The following is a 21,558-nucleotide window of genomic DNA, read 5'->3' as shown; positions in this document are numbered from 1 at the left end:
CCATTTGGTGGCCGACCCCGATTCCCGTTCTCTTTTTTTTCTGTCAAAGAAAAGCTTAAAATATATTATCAAATAACCACGTACACTACTTCTAAAACTCGGATTGTATCGGTCTGTATTGGCTGAATTGGAACGTTATTCGATTTTGGAACCATCAAGATGGAACGGATAAAAAATCTAACCCCAGAGCAAGAGAACCAGAAGATAGCTCTATGCAATCAATGGATATGGAATAGTGGACTTGCCCTTAGCCATCATGATCAGTAAGAGAAGATCGTGTGGGACGCCGTTGTTGCCGTCGTTGCTAGTTGGGCCGGACGGATCCCAATTCTGATTGTCCTGATCTCAATCCCGGTACACATGTATGGTTAAAAAAGAAAAAAAAAAGTGGTAAACCTGTCGAGGCCAATCCATATTAGGATTGAAACGCTATCGGCCTTGACTGATCTCGTGATCGTTCCTGAGTTCTAGAACGTTGCTACATAATTTAGCAACGTTCTTTAAAATTAATTGAAAAAAAGAATGCTATCCAACCGTGTTAGATACATCTATGTACACGAAAAAGTGAAACCAAACTGTAAGAAAACACTCAAGCCACAACTATGTAGGAACCGCACGAGTCGAAAGCAAGGGTACTGCCCAACAGATTGCAAAAGGCAAGACATGTTAGGAGTATTGCATGCATGCGATTTATTAAGGTCTATATTCTAAAGGATCTCGTAATTATCTCATATATTGATCAAATTTCAATTTAAAATTAGCATGTTATAAGTTGTTTTATCACCTTGTGAACTTGTATAAGTTTGATCCATTTTTTACCATATCATACATACCTTGAGGAGGGGAGAGGGGAGAGGGGAGAGGGGAGGGGAAATATCTCTAAGCTACTGGCAAAGGCTATGCCAGCAGCTGTTCTCTATCTCTCTTAGCCTACCTTTTTCTATTGACAAACCATGATTTACCTCCTTGATTGGTAGGTTCTCTACACCACGAGTTCAGAAAAACTCTCTCATGCTCAAGTTGAAATTTGAATATTGAGATAGGTATGAGATTCTCTACAATATTAATTGACCTCTATCCCTCATATCTTGTAAGCTTATGGAATTCTATCCCCCTCATAGGGGCTTACCTCCTGTATTTATAAGGACTGAGTTACTTAGCTCCTGTTGTCTCCCACTCCTCCACGTTCTCCTCCGGATTTGTGTATGGGAGGGGGAATATTCTGAATATTCTCCCCTTTCAAGGAGTTATAATGTCACACTCCGTTCTCACAAAATCAGACTGGTGACCGAGTTAACTCCTGGTAACCCAAAACATGCTAGGATCATCTGATGCAGTAACCACAACACAGCACACACACAACTATAGAATGTAAAGTCTGTATTTCAGCGAAAATTTTGTATGTATATATCTGTAAATAACTTAATACTCTTGATACCCAAATTGTGTCATATAGTATATTTACATGTGAACCCGTAGGCGTGATATATACACAAGAAATACAATTTAAATATCCAAAGTGCAAAAATGGCAACATAACAAAATAATCAAAAAGAGTCATGGGTCAGGTATCACTATTGCAGTCCTGCAACACAGCTCTCACCCAGGCTCTTAGCATCGTGCCCAAGATCTTCAGGGACCCACCAGTCCTCAGTTGAAAATTTTACAGTGAGTCCCGGCTCTAACTCCTAAGCCGGATAACCTGCAAAATTATCTAAAAAAAATGGTGCGCACATGGGATGAGCTCACTAGCCCAGTAAGTGAAAAGAAAGACCAAGCAAGCATTCGCAATACAAATGAACTTATATACATGCAAGTCCATTTTTCTTATCCTAAATCACCTAAGTAACATTTTTAAGTCATAGGTTATGTGCTATCCACAACCACAATACGCATATGCTTCGGATACGAGTCGCGAGCCCCATTCCGCGATATACCCACAGGGTTGTCAGAGAAGGCCAGCCGTAGGTACTCGGAAGAGTAAATTGTTGTTCCTCAGCGATATTAAAGTAAATTGAACCTTACCCTACATTAAAGTAAAAGTAGTACGATTGGCCCTTTGATTATATCACTAAAGTTGCTGACTATCCTAGTGACCAGTCAGGCGTACTTCTAATCGCCATCGTTGGTACACAACCTCGAGTTTCCCCCCAGTGATATACCCAGCATCTAAACTCCTGATGGGAAGGGTCGTAGCAAAGGAAAATGTCATTCCTAACCGCATGTTTTTATATAAGATAAATGACTACATAATGCCACCATATCCCATTCCATGGGCCATCAATGCATTTATTTCCAAGCCGACTACGGCATCTAGTCTAGTAATAGTTCATATTCATTAATTTAAAATCATCCATCTCATAACTTATAGCAAGAATAAGCATTTAATAATTAAAGATTACAGTATAACAAATCAGAGATGAATTTCATAATGCATAAGACAATGCATGCAAATGGCATTCATGGATGGCTAGTTTATACACATTAATAAAGTGATGACATGGCTAGTCTACAACAATTATAGAATGATACAAAAACACTTTTAAAATAAAATCAACATCCACTTCCCACTTATCTAGATATATACAATCGCTCACGCCCGGTACGAGCGAGATCCTACACGAGAAGACATGAGTTCTTAGTAGAACGTATCATAAAAAGGTCGAGTTTGGTACATTTTTACTTTAGGATCATAACCAATGAAGTAGGATGATCTCAATGCTTTTAAAAATCACTATAGGAAGTTGCCCGACAAATTTGGGCTCCAATTTAGGCCCTATTGGAGCCCAAGAGGCCTCACTGGTAGGTCAACTGATGGGCACCTGGCCCATCAGTCACGATCGTCTGTTAGCCCAGGGGCTCTGTCCCAATTTGTGGGCCCCTACCGACGAGTTGGGCGCTTGTCGGTCTAGCCAACTGATTGGGCTCAGGGGATCTGTCCAAATCGGTGGGCCCCTATCGGTGAGTTGGGAGCCCATCGATCGGGCTAGAAGCCCAGTCATGACTTGGGGCTCTCGACTGGTGGGTCAGACACATACTAATGCTGTCCACCAATCTATAGCGGGTTTTTGCTGTTCACTTCCACTCTTCATCCCATCTTGGGGAGGCTATGAGGGGTCGATTCAACCATATTTTTCATACATCTAAGGTCCCATATTGTGATTCTAACCTAGATCTAGGGTCAATTCAAAGTTTTAAGCACCATTCATACATCTTTGCTCGAGAACACCTTCAAAACTCTAAATCTCTCTTCAACTCAAAAAATCATCAAATGCTCTTCAAATCTTGCAATTTTTTCACTTAAACCTTCAAAATCAACATGTAGGTCTCTATTAAACCTTAGATCCATCCTCCTAAGTGGTATTAACTAGATCTAAAGGATTTCTACCTGAATCAAGGGTTTCACTTAGGGTTTCTTGAGAGTTTAAGAAATATAGTCTTCATTCACCTCAAATCGTAGATCTCAAGATAAAGATCACTTTTTCGGCGCTGAAATGGAAAGATCTAACCTCGCGACGCATCAGAAGCATTTCTTCTTCTTCTTCTTCTTCTTCTTCTTCCCTTTTCTTCCTTTCTTTTCTTTCTCTTCTTTACTCCTCTCACCCACTTTGTAAAACATTAAATGAGAGAAAAGAAGGGTAACAATTGCTATTTATAATTGGGTCAAAATATCTAATGACCAGATTAGTAGGTCACACTGGTGGGTCCGTCCCACCTATGACCACCCACCAGTCGATCGAAACTTAGCCACATAATTGGGATTTCAACGGGACTCAACTCCCGACACGTATTTCACTCCCGATATATGACTTAAATACATATTCATCATAAAATGCGGTTACGTACCTTTATTGTCTGTACATGGCCTTGTAATACATGCAAGTGCATAGCTTGGGCTCACAAACTTCACTAGGCACTCGTTCAAACTCGTCTGGCGAACCCGAGTTTAGAGTCACCCTTATCATCATGTTCTATGGGGTACCCATCTCAACTTGTTCTAGTTCAGATCCTACACGACCAAGCCGAACCAACCGGGTAAATAAATCGGGTTTAGAAAGTAGAGTATCACATATAAGGTGTTAGGAGCCTCAACAAAAGAACTTCTGTAATACATGAAGAGAGAATGCCATCCTTTACTGCCAGTCTCTAGCTAAGACTGAGTAGATGACTCTCTCAACAGCAATGATGTGTTACCCTATCAACTCCAATGTTATCGAATGAACTCAGCTAAAGACTCTTAGCTAGTTAAGGAGGCTCTCTGCCCAAGTGGGCGAGGTGGAGGCTTCACCTAAGAAAAGATGGTGAGGATTTGCTCATTATAGACTGAGGCGAGGGCCCGTCCTCAAAGGGTCAAGGCGAGAGATCGGCAAGACTGGGATGAGGCAAGGACTCATCCGTGTAGGGCTGAGGCAGAAGCTCGACAATACTAGGATGAGGCGAGGGCTAGTCTACAAAGGGCCGAGGTTGGCGAGAGCTCGGCAAGACTAGGATGAGGCGAGGGCTCGTCCTCAAAGGGCCGAAGCGGGTGGCAGCTCGGTAAGACTGGGATGAGGTGAGGTCTCATCTGCGTAGGGCCGAGGAAAAAGCTCGGTAAGACTGGGACGAGGTGAGGGCTTGTCTAGAAGGGGCCGAGACAAGAGCTCAGTAAGACTGTCTTTGTGTTGGACTGGCAACCAATTATGGCACATCACATCGCTTAGTGGTTTGCATTTCTATATTTCAATTTATAATCTCTAAATAGGAAAATGATGGCTACGTTGTCAATGTTATGTGTCCTCTCACACACTTTCTCTCTCTTCCTTTATTTGTGTCCTTCTATATGCAAATTGTGAGGTGTCCCTCCCATGACAGATGCTCCTATTGGGGTTGTCATGAGGGATAAAAATCCTCTGCAATATCTGGATTATGCAATACCTTACAATATCCCTACAGATCGTGACACGTGGATAAAGAGACGTGGATGGCTTAGATTTGTTCCTCTTTGAAACAACTCCAAACCTGTGGTTTATAGTTAAACCAAATCGTACCAGAGAGTTGAACCGGACCGGTTTGGGAGTAAAGTGGATGGGCTTCCTGTTGACACTGTAGAGGGTGGTTTATCCTCTGAAAATCAATCTCTAATGAGACATGACAAATCTCCGATGGACAAGGGTTTATCACCACCTGCAATGGATTCCGTCGATGGTGAAGATTCTATAGAGGATTTTAGCAAGGGTTCCAAAATTGAATCGAAAACAACTAAAGTTTCGAAAGGAAAGACACATGCAAGGGAGGATTCAAGCTCTGTTCGTAATTCTGATGTTGGTAATAAAAATGCTCCCCAAGAAGTTGCTGGACAAATTCCCTTTCACAGCTCAAAGGAGAAAGGAGAGCGTTTCGATGCAGGTATCCTCTCATCCTTAGATCACTCTACTTTGTCTCTTGAAGGACAATTTTGGGTTTAATGGGGAAAGGAGTGGCACCAGTGATCCTGAAAAACGTGGACATTTTGGAAATAGTGCAACAATGGGGTCTGGAATTCCCTCGACCCCGATGGTTGCCATCAGATTCAAAGGGTTTTGATGAACTTGAATGGAGAACTAAGGTACTTTTTTGTATGCATATCAAATGTTTGTCATAGGGTAATGTGAAGAGAATGGTATGGAAACTAGAAACACTAAGAATAGATGGAATAGAAGAAGTTCATTTTGAAGCTTAAAGGATTTTGGAATTTTTTCTAACTGGTCCGGTTTAACTCAGATACTGTTTGATTTAACTACAAACCACAGGTTTCGGGTTGTTTCAAAGTGGAACAAATCTGAGCCGTCCACATCTCCTTGTCCACATGTCACGATCTGTCGGGGGGTATTACAAGGTATTGCGGAGGATTTTTATCTAGTCATAGGAGATTCCATTACATGTTGTTATTTATGTGCCGGAGTGTTTCGTATGATAGACTGGCAGAATTCTTTTTCTCTAATATTTTTTACGACAAAAAAATCCTTCTCTCTCTCTATGAGGGCAAAAAAGTCCAGTTACGAACAAAAGAACCATTCTGAAAATACAGAGATATCCAAAACTGATTTAGTGGGCTCAAAATACAATCCATTGCAACAAAGTCTTTATTGAGTACAAAACTACAACGCACCATTACCAAAAAAAAAAAAAAAAAACCCACCGCATCATCACACCGTTAGATCGTTGGCTGCTTTACACAATTCCACACTTGCATCATTCCAAATAAGGAGTAAAGAAGAAAATATCCCCGAGCCTATCGTTACTTGGTGAATTTCCGCCGTACACTAACAATCCCTCCTTCCCATCTCGCGTCCCTGCTGAAAAAGCACACCATCCACGTGGCCCCGGATGCTCCTTTGAATCTGCCACATCATCCCATCTGCTCCACACCTTCGTCTCCGTATCCAACGTGTAGACCTCATCAGTAAACCTCCCAGCTCCCATGTGCCCCAGATCACTTGGGTCCACCTCTCCACCATAGATAAATATGTATCGTCCAATCGCAGCCGTTGAAAACACGCTCCTAGCTGTGGGCTTCTCACCAGTCGTCTCCACTTGGGACCACTCTCCGTTGACTAAGTCAAAACAGTGTACATCGTCCATCTCTTCCCCGGCGAATCCATAAACGACCCAGATCTTCCCACCAACCACTGCCAAACCAGGCCCACCTCTACCACGGCAAGAGTCCGGTACCGGAAACTTGACCCACTTGTGGTCCTTGATTCCGAATGCCCAGAGATCGTTTAACCGGCCGGCGACACCGCAGCCACCGAAGACGTACACGTGGTCGTCATCGGCAATCATGGAATGGTAGCTCCGGTGATCGGGACCGATGTCCCCACTAGACAGGAGGGTCCACTCGTTGGTAGACGTGTCAAAAGAATAGAGCTCACTGAGTTCTGTGTGGTCAGCATCCCTGCCACCGAAGACGTAGATGGTGTTACCGACAGCAGACAAGGTGACACCGACACGTGGCGGTGGAATATCGCCGGTGACATCGGCAACGGACCAGGTTAAGTCTTGAAGGTCGAAGACGTGGAGTTTGTTGTCCACTGGGACACGTGGCGAGTGCTCACCTCCGAACACGTAAGCCTTCTGTCCTATTACCGCTATGGCGTGGGAACTTCTTTCTCCGGGTCCAATCTCCTTCTGCTCCAGCTGAGACAAACAGAAACAACCATTGTAAATGATCTGGGCTGGGCTGGGCTGGGCTGGGCTGGGCTTCGAGACCCAAATTGGTATTTTGGGCTTGGGCCATTGAGCCCTTTCATTTAGAGGTGCTAAGAAAAGAAAGGTGATTAGCAACTTGGAATTAATTTATTAATTTAATTTTAATAATATAGAATCAAAACCCATTTTAATTTCAATGGGATAGGGAAATGGAATCTAATTAATTAATTTAAAAAAAAAAAAAAATCTAGCTTAACCAGTGTAAGTGGTATCCACCAGGATGAGTAGATGAGTTTGAGTAAAATTGAATCCACCAGGATCGAAATCAAAATCAGAATCAGTCGATTTCGATCCAATTCGACCGGAATCGACCATTCAATTCCAATTTCTCAAACTCTAATTTCAGGGTATCTGATAGATAAGCTTGATCGGAAATGATGAAGATGATATAGAGAAGACAACCTGAAAATTAATTGATTGGTAAGCCAAACCCTAGAGTTGTGCTACATAGACTCTCCACAGAGAGAGAGAGAGAGAGAGAGAATTATAGAGCCAGCTAAATTTATGGCAAAAGGTTTCCCAAAATTTGGGGGGAAATTTAACTAAAAGTTAGCAGAGAAAGGAGGGGAAGAAGGAACTAACCTTGATCCACTTGCCTCGAGAGACGGCCATTGAGAGGAAGAAGAAGATGAAGAAGGATTCACCGAAGAACACCACCAAAACCTGAATGAGTTTGAGAGGCTTTGAATGGTTGAGAGAGGCTTCTTAACTTCTTTATAGGAGAGCCATTTTGATTTCTTTTTATTTATTTATTTTTTTTAAGGGCAAGAAGTACATGAGGCCAGACAATGGAAAACTATCAGGGGTTAGAAGAAGACCCACTAGGATCAACAAAGGGGTTTACTGGGCCACACATATTATATATTATTAATATTATTTAATATATTAAATAAGGTGGGATTTAGGGAAGGGTTGAACTAGGGTTAGCAATCGACTATTTCGTTACAACATAGGTTTTGGTGTTGGTCACTGTCAGTATAAATACAAATATTGATACCGATATTATATGGAGATTGATATTGATATTGATCCATTTTATCAGATTGTATATAATTCAAGATTAAAAAAAAACATATTTTTATAATTTCTCTTAAAAAAACCATTATTTGGCTAATACAATTAATACTTATCAATATCTATCATTGGAGATATTGATAATGTTCCGATTAATAAAATACAGATACCTAGTATCTTGACTCTTGGTGAATGTAACATGAATCATGATTATAATAAAGTAAATTTCGACTTGAAAATAAATCAGAATTCATTAAATTTTAAAGTTAAAATATTATATGTATGACCGTGCATGGTGCATGAAACTAGTCGCCAATTCAAATTCAATTAGAGTTGCAAATTTTATTAAGGTGGCTAATTTGATTTTTTTTTTCTTTTTAAACATAATTTAGAAATGAATTAAGTGAAATATTCAATCTTATATTTAAAAAATTCAGACAAAAAAGTGATCAATATTTAAATTTATTAAATTAAGGTTTATAAGAAAATTATTAGAAATATTTTTTTAGGTTCATATTCTCCAACAAGCCCAAAGATTTATTTAAGCAATCTTATCTTTGTGAAAGTGATTATGCAAATCGACAAAGAGAGGCTGTGGACAAGCCATATTCTATTTGTGATAATAACAGCTCACCTTCCCAAAGGCTAATTTATACATATTTGTCTTTATGTAAATAACAATAGTTTAGTAATAGAAATAATAATGTTCATAGTCTTCTTAGATTACCTTTTCAAAATTTTATTGAAAAAAGTCAGATGCTGATAAAGAGAACACTTTGATAATAAATTTGTCTCCAAGTCTGAAATTGTGGCCACTAGGCCCCCTCACAAAATACCTAATCACATGTAACCTTACATCTTTTGAGCCCATCTTTAATCCACTAACACCAAGTAGGTTTATAATATATTATCTGTGAACAAAATATCAAAGAGTTACCAAGAATATTAAGATCTAGATGGTATGAGCATTCCTCCAACATGATAAACTTACTTGTCTGAGAGAAGAGTAAAGTATTAAGTGTTAAATTTGCTCTGCATGAACCATCCCTATCGATACTATTAAATTCTATCTAAAATTTTTAAATCCCATTTGAATATGGTTCGTCCAGGTGTTTGAATATGTTCACAATGCTTAGTGAAATGCTTTACCATTTGCAACTTGGAAATATATGGATTAGTCTATATGATAAAGGACTTCACGTCCATCTCAACGGTTAAATTTTAACCCAAAATAAAATTTTAAAAAGTGCTTCCAATTCTAATTCTAATAAATTTATGTAAACCCCATCATATAGAAATGAATATAAAATATAAAATGATATCTTTTATAATTTTAGCTATTTCTCTTATTATAAGCTAAAACGAGACCAATAACATGCTTCTATGGTCCTAACTCATTAAGACGTATAAACTATCGTATCACATATAGTGAAGCGTTATTACTTTATTAGGCATAGTGAAGACATTTCGAATTCTCTTTAATATGTTATTATACAAGCATGAAGAAACATATAAAGTAAAAAAAGTAAAATTAAAGATGTAGATAAATAATTAAATGCGAAGCATGCTAACATTACAGATGTACAAGGAAGAGCTTGATAAAAGTATAATATTTTGTAGGTTTACTTACAAGGAAATCAATATCAATAAATTATGAAATTATGAATAAAAGCATTTAAAAAAAAAAAAATACAAGCAATTCATGGGATATCTATAGTCTAGGAAAAAACTAAAATCTCTTACATTTTCAACATTAAAGATCAATAATGTTCTCTAATTGAAATTTGAAAATTATATATAGAAAAATATATATTGTGAGTGCAAGCAAAAATTTAATTAAATATGTAATTTTCACATGAAGCATCCGATGTATGAAGAAACAAAATTAATTTTCACATAATTAATGGAACGTTTGACCTTGACACCCCTGATTTTGCTGCTTCCTTTGCAAGATAGTCCGATGTAATCCAAAGCATATCACCACATAGTTAAACTATGTAGATTAAAATCATTAAGAAAACTAGGAAAGGGGAGAGGTTTTGTGTACATTTATGACCACGCACACAATCATTGGATGGGAATGAAGGGGTGCATTGTAGACCCTTATCCCCCATCCAATGGTTGTGTGCATGGTCAATCATCATGCACGATCATGCATAAAATCTTTTACCATGAAGAGATTAATAATTAAAATTTTTTGATAGATCTATGAACTAATTAGACTATACTATTATCAGCTTATAAATTGAAAAACGAAAGATAAGAAATTATAAATTCTAATTTCAAGGATTCAAAATCCCCCCCCCTTGATTGCCAATTCTTTTAATGGAAAGAAGAGCAAGTACAATTCATACAAAAATGAATAAAAAAAAAGTATATCATTATGAAATTTTTTTTTTTTTGGTAGGATTATGAAAACTTTAAAACTTTAAAATATTTATCTAGGAGAATGGCTCTAAGTATTAATATGGTGGTGGCCATATCAATCGATATTGATACCTGATCGACTCAAATTGATTACCAATATATGTTTGGGAGGTAAAATTGTAATAAAAATGTACATTTTTAAAAAAGAAAAATCAAGTAAAAGTGATATATTCACACCAATCCGGTCCAATCCAATCTCATATCAATACCTAAATCCTGAGAGTGAAGCCCAAGAACCCTAGAATTTAAAGCTAGGCTCCCCATCCCTAGAAGGATAGAACCCTATGGTCGGCCATTTGAATTTTTTTTTTTTTTTTGGTAGGGCCATTTGATTTGTAAACCATCAATTCATGAGAATAGAGTATTTTGATTTGAAACGGTCGAAATCGGGATTGGTCCAAACGAAATTGAATCAGTCGATTACCGATCCGATTCACCGAGTTTTGAGAACCTGCGTATGAGAGAACTGAAATCTCGATCTCTCGCGCAGGGACTCTGCTTTTTGGTTGCGGGGAATTAGAGGAGAGTCCATGAAGCAACAGTTCTAGCTTTCAGTTTTCCGTGTCTGGAGGGTGTTGAGACTGTTGCAAGTGGAATTCGAAAGTCGAGACTGGTGCAGGAGAATGGAGGACATAGTACCCTGATGGTTGGTAGTGGAGGAAGAGTTCCTCCTGGATTCCTCTTGCCCCTGATGGCTTTGGGAGTGAAGCCCAAGAGAAACCACCTTCAAGTTCAAGACCCGTCTCCCTCTTCCTCACCTAAAATTCCTGGAACCCAGGTCCCCTGATCTTTCTATGCTTCCCCAATGGTGGTTTTTCATTTTTTTTTTCTTTTTGGGTTTTCAATATTCTTTGTTTATTTGTGGTTATCTGTTATTGATTTTGCAGAAAATTTATATGAAGGCATTTGGGTATTCTCATAATCAGGGAAGTTTGTTCTTACATTTCTTTTCTTTCTTCCTTCCCCAATGGTGGTTTTTCATTTTTTTCTTTTTGGGTTTTCAATTTCTTTGTTTATTTATGGTTATCTGTTATTGATTTTGCAGAAAATTTATATGAAGGCATTTGGGTATTCTCATAATCAGGCAAGTTTGTTCTTACATTTCTTTTCTTTCTTGCTTCCCCCTCCAACCCTCCCCCTTCTTCTTCATGTGCATTGATGGTTCCTTTTAATTAGAATCAAAGTGACGAGACATTATTTGAAGGAGGTCACCATTTCAATGGATTTATTTGGTGATGGAGGAGTATATCACTTTCATAAACTATGAACAGATTTGCATGTGGGTATGCAATTTGCTGCATCTTGCATAATAAACTCAAGATGGTAGCTGGAAATTCATTTGGATACAACAGAATCTCATGGAGAGAAGCTCAATTCTACAATAGGAAGCTTAACTATTTGCACTTTTGTGGGGGTCGATTTCTGCTCTTTCATAAATGAACAGGTTCAGGGAACTCAATAGGGCTACTATAATTCATTGAGGCTCCATTAGTCTGAGCAGGAAAATAGTTCCCAGAAAAAAAAAGTTCCATTTGAACAAATGGATCCTAAGAGCATCTACCCCAGGCCCCCGTGGGAATTTAGCGACAATGTTATTATAAAAGAGAAAAGAGGAGAGAAGAATACATAAGGGAGCCAAATGGCCTTCTACTACTCAAAGAGAAAGTACTGTGGGAAAATCTGGAGCAAAATTCAATCCAATGGCACTAGGCAGCTCCAAAGCCATCCCACTCCCCTTAAGCATATCCTTGGCAAGACTATCAACAAGGGGGTTGGGGGACGTAGAGATCCACTTGGATGAGTGTTCATTTTGGAGGCATGCTGATGGGTGTCTCTAACAAGATGAGAACCATGACAGTAAGTAAATTTGAAATGGTTTCTGGATTAGAAAGAGAAATGATTTGGCTACAAATGTGGACCAGAAAAGAGATGTGATACTAAAAAAACAAAATAAAAGAGGAGAGATTCCGATCCAAAGTTTACAGTTTACCTAAAAAGGTCCTAATCTGATTGTGTTAAATGGGGAAATCGAGAGGGGAAAAATTGGGAGGGGAGTTGCAGAGAGGGGGAGGTGGATGGAATGGGAGTAGTGACCAAGGAGAGGGAGAGAGAGAGAGAGAGAGAGAGAGAGAGAGAGAGAGAGAGAGAGAGAGAGTCTCCTGCAGTGGTCAATAGAGTTGTGGGGGTGGAAGAGAGAGTGTGCAGGGATGTATCTCAGGCTTGGTAGGGCGGTTGAAGAAGATGAGTTGCAATGGTGAGTCAAATCTATATATTCTCTTCCTCTCTCCTTTTTTTGGATTTCAAGGCCTCTTTACAATTCCTGGATACTTGGGCAACAGTTTTATTTATTTATTTTTTTTGAAGGAAGGTAAGTGGGGGTACTTCAGAAAATGATTGATCTTTTCTTTCCTTTATCTGGAATTCATTGCCTCCTCACCTTGCGTTGGATTGGGACAATGTCCTAGTTTTCAGTCTCCTTCACTAAACCCATTAGGATTGTCAATCTTTACTTGGACCTTTCAAGCTCCTTCGCTAAATCCGTGGTAGCTTTATCCAAGGGGCTTCTGGGGGAAAATTGGGACAGACAATAAGCCTGGCCAGGATAAATTTAGGATCAGGTTGTAGCTTTGAGCTTGAGCTCAGCCCTTCCTAGAACTCTGCAACAATTCTTTTACATAGTCGAATTGTAACATTTTCATTATTAATGCTTTTAGAATTGCATTAGATCTTGTAACTCTTTTGTTAAGTTTGTCCCGAATTCTTGACCCGTTTTGAAGATTGACCCGCTCCGACATATTTTGGTGGCGACCCGAATGGCAAGATTTCTGAGATTTGTGATGGAAGCAGAGGGGTTGGGACGATAGACCGCGACTTGATGGATCAACCTGCTACTTGGAGAAGTATATAATGTACTATCGTCTTGTTGAGCAAGTCATTATAATTCTAGGCTTTTTTGAGTTAGGGTTTTAGGGCGAGTTTTCTCGCCACTACCTGGATGTAATTTCTCTCTTCTACATAGTGAAACATCTTCTTCTTCTCCCGGGGACGTAGCACACCACATCGGTGTGTGAACCTTGTTAAATCTCTGTGTTGTGCGGATCTAGTTTTGTTTATTTTTATATTTGTTGGTGTTTGCTATAACATCTTTTGTATCTCTTCTTTTGATCCGCCTTCCCTACCAAAGTTGTTCACTAGAAATAAAAATAGTTTGAGAGATATCTATCATCATAATGTATAATTGTGATAACCCTTTCGAATTAAGTATTTTTTCTGTTTTTAAAAATAAGTGTTGCAGAGAGAGTGTGAGGGTCACAGGGAGGTCGGTGACAAATTACAGCGGATAGGAAGGCTTTGAATATGAAAAAAATCCATTAATTTCCTGTTTACTCCCATTACTTGGCTAAGACTCCACATGCTTATTAATCAAAGAGTGCACTCTAAGAATTGGTTTTCTCAGAAACTTGAGAGTCCCATTCTCAGGAAGAGAAATAGGGGGTCTAGAACAGGTGCAAAATGACCATTATTTGGGATTTAAGCAGTTACTGGGCCAGAAATAGATTTTGAGAATGGTTACCAAAGACACCTAAATTTTTACAAAATGGAATATCTCATATATTACAATACCACTAGCTTAAGGGGAGAAAAAGAAAAAGATTACTTTTTAGTATAATTGTTTCTTTGACACGATATTACAAGTGCTGTAGTGACTACTATCCATTACCATGTACATTTACATCACAACCATACTAAATGGAAGCCTAACTTATTCAATACCTTGAATTTGTTAAATAGGTTGATTGATGAGACCCTAGTCACCCTACATGTAACAAACTGTAAAGGAATGTGTTTGAATTTGGAAGATAGATGTTTTAGTTCAAAGGCTGTCAGCAATTGGGATAAACACCCACATCAACATCCTACTAGTGAAAGTCTAATCCATTGAATGCCTTTATTTTGTTGAATTGATTGATGAGAAGCTTATAATATATGGTGTATTACATGGAAAACCTTATTTTCATGCGTTTCCTACATAATAGTGGGTATTTATACCAAAGTAATGTTTTCATGTCTTTTCTACATAAATATTGGGTATTACAACCAATTTATAGTACCAAAGTTGTTTTGCTATACTAGTAATAGATTCTAAAGGCAGGTGTTTGTAGGCTAGAGATATGATACAAGAGCTGTAGTTATCACCTTCTACATTTTACAATATATAATGCCTTTTTAAATAAAGCCTAATCTATCTAATGCCTTTTTTCTTTAAACATATGTTAATTGTGATGAGATCTTACTGGTTATAAACTGTCAGGGGAGGTGCTATCTCATTTTAGTCCTAGAAAATGTAATCCTAATTTATTGAATGCCTTGATTTTGTTGGATAGATTGGTTGATAAGTAGTGCTGGAAGGATCCTATGCTTTGTGTTTTTGATATGTTTAATGTGGTTATTTCAGTTGTTGATATTCTGTTGTGGATGCAGGCGCTTCTGCTGCAAGGCTGAATAAAGTTCCAAGAAACGTACTTAAGAAATGGAGTCGTGAATTAGCATATGTTTTTGAATCATTCTCTACTTATCAAGGAGTGGAAGGTCAAGTGGAGAAGATATGGATTACTGAAATTGCCACTGATGGAGGAGTTCACTTGGTAATACAAACTGTTTAAATGCATATGCACATTGGACTTAACGTTGACCTTTATGTTGCAAATGTTCAGTTTACACACCAGTGGAGTGGATAGAATACATTAGTTTAGTACATACCAAAACAAGATGCTTATGCATGTTACTCATGATTGTGATGTTGCAGTAATTTTAAGTTGATCCTAAGCATTATCATTATAGGGATCCCTGTTTTGTTCCTACCACGTAGTGTGCTATCTGCTAATTGTTCTTTTCTTCTTGTCCCTCTTGTGGCTCAAGGTGGCCATACCAATGGAAAGGTGCAGGTGCTTGTTACTGCTCCTGAAAGAATGCTGTGGACTTCAACTGATGTGAAGATTATATCCATTGAAGGCGGTTTGTCAGTATTTGCTGAGGTGATTCAGACTCATTGTCGAACATAAGCAGTCAGCAAGTCCATTGGAAACAAATCCATCCCCTCCAAATGTCTTACACAACACTTGTAACTGTTCAAATGACGATGAACCATATTCTTGTGTGGTGCAAAGCTGTGAAAGGCAAGATACTGTGTGCAAAAGCACCACCAAAGTGGACATCACTTGGCTGGAAGATCACAAAAGAAGAAATGTCTTTGGGTCATTACTGAGGTGGCGGAAAAGTCCAAGGAGCAAACATCTCTTACGATCAAAGGAGACGCAAGCACAAGGTAGAAGAAAGAGGGCGTACCCAGTGCACGAGGGTTCCACCACTGAGGTCGAGGGAGGGTCATAATGTTCAGTATTGTAATAGCCATCTTGTAACTTTGCCTTTATGATTCTGATCTTGTAATTTTTGCAGAGTTGTGAGCATTTCAATCTATCATTAGAGGCAATGTTATTTATTTATTTTCTTTGGCTGTCTGCATGTGCAAGCGTTTACTACTTGATAAATTTATTATTTCTCTCCACTACTCAGAATCCAGGTCAGCCCAACAATTTCTGACAAAAGACCAATTGGAGTCTTCATTACAGCTAGCTAACAGACCACTGGAGATTCTTGAGAGTAAGAGCCAACAAGAAAATTGGTTTCATTGGTAGGGAGGAAGGATGAAATTGAGATTCCTCTGTAAGTGAATAAGTTAGTAGAAAAGGTTATTTTTTTCTGATATTAAACTTGATTGATTCAGTAGTACCTGAAGAATTAACAAATAATCTGTTTGTAAACAAACAAAAGTCTTATTCTCAGAGAAGCATGTCTGTCTTGGCAGGCAACCTCTTATAGAAATTGAAAGGTACAGAGGGCATCTTGCTTCTAAACCTTGGGTGCCGTAGCAGGTAGAGCCCCACAAGCACTCCCACCACCTGAAAAGGAGTAATGTAAAGAAAAATTGCCCAAACCAATGCAAAGAAGATGAAGATTGCAGTGGCTCTTGGGTCACGCCAGCTTAGCAAGCTCAGAGCTCTCTCCCCCTGTGTTGCCAGGTCCCCTACCACTGTTTGTACCCTCCCTGCCACACTCCTCAACCGATCATACCTTAACCTCACTATATCCGCTGGCCTTGAAGTTGGAAATGTGTCGAATTCCTCATCCAGTTCATCTGGGTGAGCCCGCTCGGCGTGTGATAAGCGTGCATCCATATGGGGTGGATGCCTCGGCCTGAATCGATAATTCCATATCCCAATCACAAACAAGTAGAGGAATACAGTGGGTAGAATCAGCTCTGGGTAGCAGACCAGTATCAGAAACAGGACATGAACCAGAATTGTTGTCACTGGGTTCTTCCAATGACTGATATCATCAAACCATTTACCAACTGCCAGTATCCCAGAGAAAAGTGACATTATACGATAGAAGTTGGCCTTGCTTCTTCTAAGACTCCACATGTGGTAATCCATGTCAAGCATGTACTCAACAGCTTCCCTCCGAAGTGGTGGCTCAGCCCGCATAAGCCGTGTTGCCACAATCTGCATTGCTTGGTGGCGGAGAACATCGATGTAGCGGACTGGAATAGGTTGAAGGTAATGCATCTTGGGTAGTAATGGCCTGGAATATTGGGTCACCATATTCACCCATGCTGTACAAGTGAAGCGAATTGCCAAGTGAAGCTCCCCTGTTTTTTTAAGACCAGAGGGGTGGAGAACTAACAGAGGATAGAAATGAGTGTATACACGATCAGTTTCCAATGTCGATAATCGAATTCTCACCTTCCCAATTCTTTGATCCTTAGCATCATCTTTGCTTCCATTGATGTGAGAGTTGTCGAAAACACCGATAGTGATAACTGTACATAGATCATAGACCTCCCAAGTGTACTGCTCATTCCATCGAGGATGCAGAGTGTCGAGAAGAGTTCGAGTTCTGATCCATTTGTTCCCATACTTAGCAACACAATATGCATCAGTAATCTTACCATCCTTTGTTTTCATGGGTAGGAGGTTTCTGGCACTCAAGATACCCAGTTCCAAAATTCCAATGCTTGGCTTCCTGAGGTGTTTTGCTGATGGCTGAAGATCACTACTGAAATGTGTAGACTCATCAAGGACATGATAACCAGTATCTAAACAAAGTCGAAGTTGAATTTTGCTCGAAAATTTCGGTTCTTTCTTCTTCTCAGTAACAGCAATGGATTCTTCTAAAGGAGAAGGCCTATCAAGATTGAACCAACGAGGAAGAGGGAGCAGCTTATGGGGGTCAAATCTCGGAGTAGCAGCTGAAACAGGAAGAATTAGCCTCCCTAAGATTTCATCCTTACTGGGTCCAATCCTGTCATCAACTGTAATGATCAAGAACTCGTCCGATGGCTCTGAAGCTACTAACAGTATCTCATCATTCCATACAGGATTCACAGATCTAATCTGTGCAGGCTTAGTGATTCTGGCTTGGTTTCCTAATTGTATCTTCACATAAGTATCAGGAACCCGGCCTTTATCAGAAGGTACAAGGTCCTGAGCTTCAATGACATGAATACGGAGATAACAGAGCTTAGGTGAGAAATAGACCTGTGAACGAGTATTAGAGAGGTTCTCATGATGTACAGAGTGAGCATCAGAGTGCCAAGCTTCAGGAAATGCCTCGTCAGCCTGTGTACCCATCCAGACTGCAAGCATGATCTCTCCTTTAACCTTCTCACCTTTCTTGTCTTCCAATTTATACCATTGTGGAGCCAATGGACTATCCGGCGGAACTCTAAGCGGAATCTCCGAAAGATCAAAGGTGACTCGGCCGACAAAATCATCCTTCGCCACATCCTTATCCTTCACCACAACCTCAAGAGAATGAGCCTGCAACCTCTCCTTTGAAAAAGCAAAAATTTGCTTCCATACTGGATTCTGATTCTTCTGTAAGTGTTTTGTAATGCCTCTGTAGTTCCCAAGCTTTACTTCAACATATGGATCAAGACTTCCAGTCACATCCATTGAAGGAAGATCTTTGGCCTTCACTACATTAACATACAAGAAGTGCATCTGTTCGACGAGATCGTAGGTGCTCGCAGTTTTGTTGCCGCCCCTGTAACCTCCCCAGTAACCGCCCCTGTAACGCAATCGAGCTTCAAGTGGTGGACTAGTCTCCACTAAATTGAATTCAGGATTCTGTTTTGGAACCTGCATCTGCATTACATTAACCTGAGGACCAGGTTGAGCTGCACGAGCATAATCAGTCCTTGTTTCCACTGGTTTTTCTTTCATTGGTTGGGAATTAAACCCAAAACCAGAGGAAAATGAAGTGGGTGGAGGGCCAGAAGTTGGAGCACCACCAGTATTAGTTCCAATTGAGTGGAATGATCTTCTCTCCTCCTTCTTCTTCTTCTTCTCGTTGTTCTTGATGTCGTCGCCACCACCACCGCCGCCGCCGAGATTATTAGTGTAGAATTCTTGCAGGGGAGGATCTCCAGAAGGATTGGCTTGTGGTGGTGGTGGAACAGAGTAGGAGTTATCATAAGAAGCATAGATTTTGAGAGCGATATCGCCGCGTATGTTGGAGAAGAGGCCTCTTTTATCAAGTGGGTAACGTTGGATTGCTGCTTCTGATTCAGAATTGGGAACGGAGACACCAGAAATCCTGACTCTGCCAAGGAAATTCCTGTGGCCTTTCCGGTCATTGTAGACTACTATATCAATGGTCTTGTTTGGAAGGTCTCTTGGATCAGAGACATTGAACACAAACTTCTCATTCCATGATGGGTTGAGATCTTTCGCCTTAGTCTGTGTCCGGTGCCGTTGATCATCGAATTCGACTTCGACGAATGGACTTGCTGAACCTTGCCCATCTTTGGGCATCAGGTCACTTGCATCAAGAACCTCCACAACCAGCTTTGCCATGACTGGATGAAGATAATTCTGTTCACCTGGCCAGAGTTTGTACAGGAGAATTAGATATTGAAGAAGTGATAGAGCTTAAAACTGAGTGGTGAAAGAAGTGGAAGTAAACAAAACATGAATGGTGAGGAATTGGCGTGTTGGGGAGTGGGAGAAGATGAGGAAGAAAGGGATGTGGGAAGAAGCCTAGGCGGTGGATGATGAATAATGGTTTGTTTTTGAGTAAGAAGACAAGGCATAGTATGAGGAGGAAATGTCGTCTGTTAGGGTGATATGGGTCCCATGAGTCTCATTTTTCTTATAGAGAGAGAGAGAGAGAGAGAGAGAGAGAGAGAGAGGGTTTGGTTTGTTTTCTTGGAGATTATGATGTAAGGAGGTGGAGTGATAATCTTTTGATTCGAGAAAAGAAAGGATAATTAAATTTGGACAAAGAAGTAATCACTTCCAGAATATGTAAACAGGTGGAGTGATAATCTTTTGATTGAGGGAAAAAGGGTAATTAATTTTTGGATAAAGAAGTAATCACTTCCTTTCTGGAAAAGAAATCTTTTAACACAATTCTTGCCTTTTGACAGAATTCTTCTCTTCTGCAAAGAGTGTTAAGGTTGATCTGTGATGAAGTTGGTATAAATGGAGTCATTTTCTACCCAAGAAAGGGAGAAAAGGATGAGGGAAAGGGAAAGAAAAAGTCAAATGACTTATCTCATGATGCATCAAAGTCTGTTAATTCTGCTGGCTCAGCTCACTGAGTAAATTGTTGAAAACCCAAATTAGATTTGTTTTGTTGGGAAGGTGGGTGTATTATCTGGCAAGCAATCAAGTGGGAAAAGTCCATTTATGGGTTTAAATATGCTCACCAATGAAGAAATTTGATCCATTTTTTGTGTATTAACATAGAGAGAGAGAGAGAGAGAGATAGAGAGAGAGAGAGAGAGAGAGAGAGAGAGAGAGAGAGAGAGAGAGAGAGAGAGAGAGAGAGAGAGATTCTGTCAAAATATTTACTTAAAATGAGTACCTTTGTTATATGTTCTGTAATCCATAAGAACCACATGTTACCAATTATAAACAAAATAGAAAAGCAAGTAAGAGGGGAATATACTTAATACATCCCTTAATAATCCATAGGAATCACATGGAACTAAATCATAACCAAAGTAGAAAGGCAAGAAGCTAACAGGAGCATAGGTGTAAAAGCTCTCTCTCTCTCTCTCTCTCTCTCTCTAAAACAAGGGAATAGGACTAGTCTGTGGTTCTGTATGTTTGTGTTGATTGAATATTCATGGAAAGCTAGAGAAACTTTTGGGCAGATATGGCCAAAAAACCCAACTTTTAAAAAGTTAGCCCTTTGATAATGGGTGATGCTTTCACACAAATAATATTTAAATAAACCATTATGAGGAAGACCATAGATATACATCAAATATATGTATACCTATGGTAGTATGGTATGATCAATCTCGATTCTAGATATTTTGGAGTGATCGATTTTAGGGTTTTTTTATTTCACCTTGATCTTCTATTTCGAGTTTAAAATCCTTGAATGTAAAAATTAATTTAATCATTCCAAATTAAGAAGAGCCATTGAATGAGATGATTGAGATAGATCACATCAAAAGGGTTAAATTAAATGATGGGTCCCAAGAGCAAAGAGGGCAGATGGAGAATATAAAAGCAAAAACTGTTCAAAAGGTGTTACAAGAGAAGGACTTGACAGAGAGAAAATCAAAGGAGTTAAAAGAGTTTGGTGGGGTTTCACCTCAAGGTCCAATAAGTGGTGAAGGAATATGCGGTGGGGGAAGGAGGTGTGCGTCACATAGCACTCATCACCGACAATGGGATGGATGGGTTTCCTTGGAGTCTATGATTGAGTGGCGGCAATAGGCAATAGAGGATAAATCAACTTATGTGGCTTGAAAGTTTCTTGGACGATATATTAGGTAAGGATGTCTCTGGCTTGAACACCTAATTCTTTTAC

The 21,558-nt window shown here is 39.4% G+C and overlaps 2 protein-coding genes and 2 long non-coding RNA genes across 4 annotated transcripts in view; 1 reads left to right on the top strand and 3 right to left on the bottom strand.

Moving 5' to 3' along the window:
• The window catches only part of LOC122081303, a 15,264-nt gene extending 11,403 nt beyond the window's left edge, over positions 1-3,861 (bottom strand). Inside the window, exon 1 of the long non-coding RNA XR_006141063.1 lies at positions 3,847-3,861. This is a non-coding gene — a long non-coding RNA (uncharacterized LOC122081303). The remainder of the gene's footprint in view (positions 1-3,846) is intronic.
• Positions 3,862-5,979: 2,118 nt separating this feature from the next.
• Positions 5,980-7,984, bottom strand: LOC122081220 (nitrile-specifier protein 5). Its single transcript, XM_042648242.1, has 2 exons — positions 7,810-7,984; positions 5,980-7,155 (listed from the first exon to the last, which is right to left on the bottom strand). Exons 1-2 carry the CDS (start codon positions 7,837-7,839, stop codon positions 6,211-6,213), a joined length of 975 nt encoding a protein of 324 aa, XP_042504176.1. The 5' UTR covers positions 7,840-7,984; the 3' UTR covers positions 5,980-6,210.
• Positions 7,985-15,151: 7,167 nt separating this feature from the next.
• Positions 15,152-16,191, top strand: LOC122081708. The gene is made up of 2 exons (XR_006141167.1): positions 15,152-15,314; positions 15,589-16,191. It is a non-coding gene; the product is annotated as an uncharacterized LOC122081708 (long non-coding RNA).
• Positions 16,192-16,405: 214 nt separating this feature from the next.
• Positions 16,406-19,808, bottom strand: LOC122081707 (FT-interacting protein 3-like). Its single transcript, XM_042648902.1, has one exon. It carries the CDS (start codon positions 19,584-19,586, stop codon positions 16,509-16,511), a length of 3,078 nt encoding a protein of 1,025 aa, XP_042504836.1. The 5' UTR covers positions 19,587-19,808; the 3' UTR covers positions 16,406-16,508.
• Positions 19,809-21,558: the final 1,750 nt, after the last annotated feature.

Source organism: Macadamia integrifolia, chromosome 6 (genome assembly GCF_013358625.1).
Source record: "Macadamia integrifolia cultivar HAES 741 chromosome 6, SCU_Mint_v3, whole genome shotgun sequence".
NCBI classification, from domain to species: domain Eukaryota; kingdom Viridiplantae; phylum Streptophyta; class Magnoliopsida; order Proteales; family Proteaceae; genus Macadamia; species Macadamia integrifolia.
This window is presented reverse-complemented; position numbering and strand designations above follow the sequence as displayed.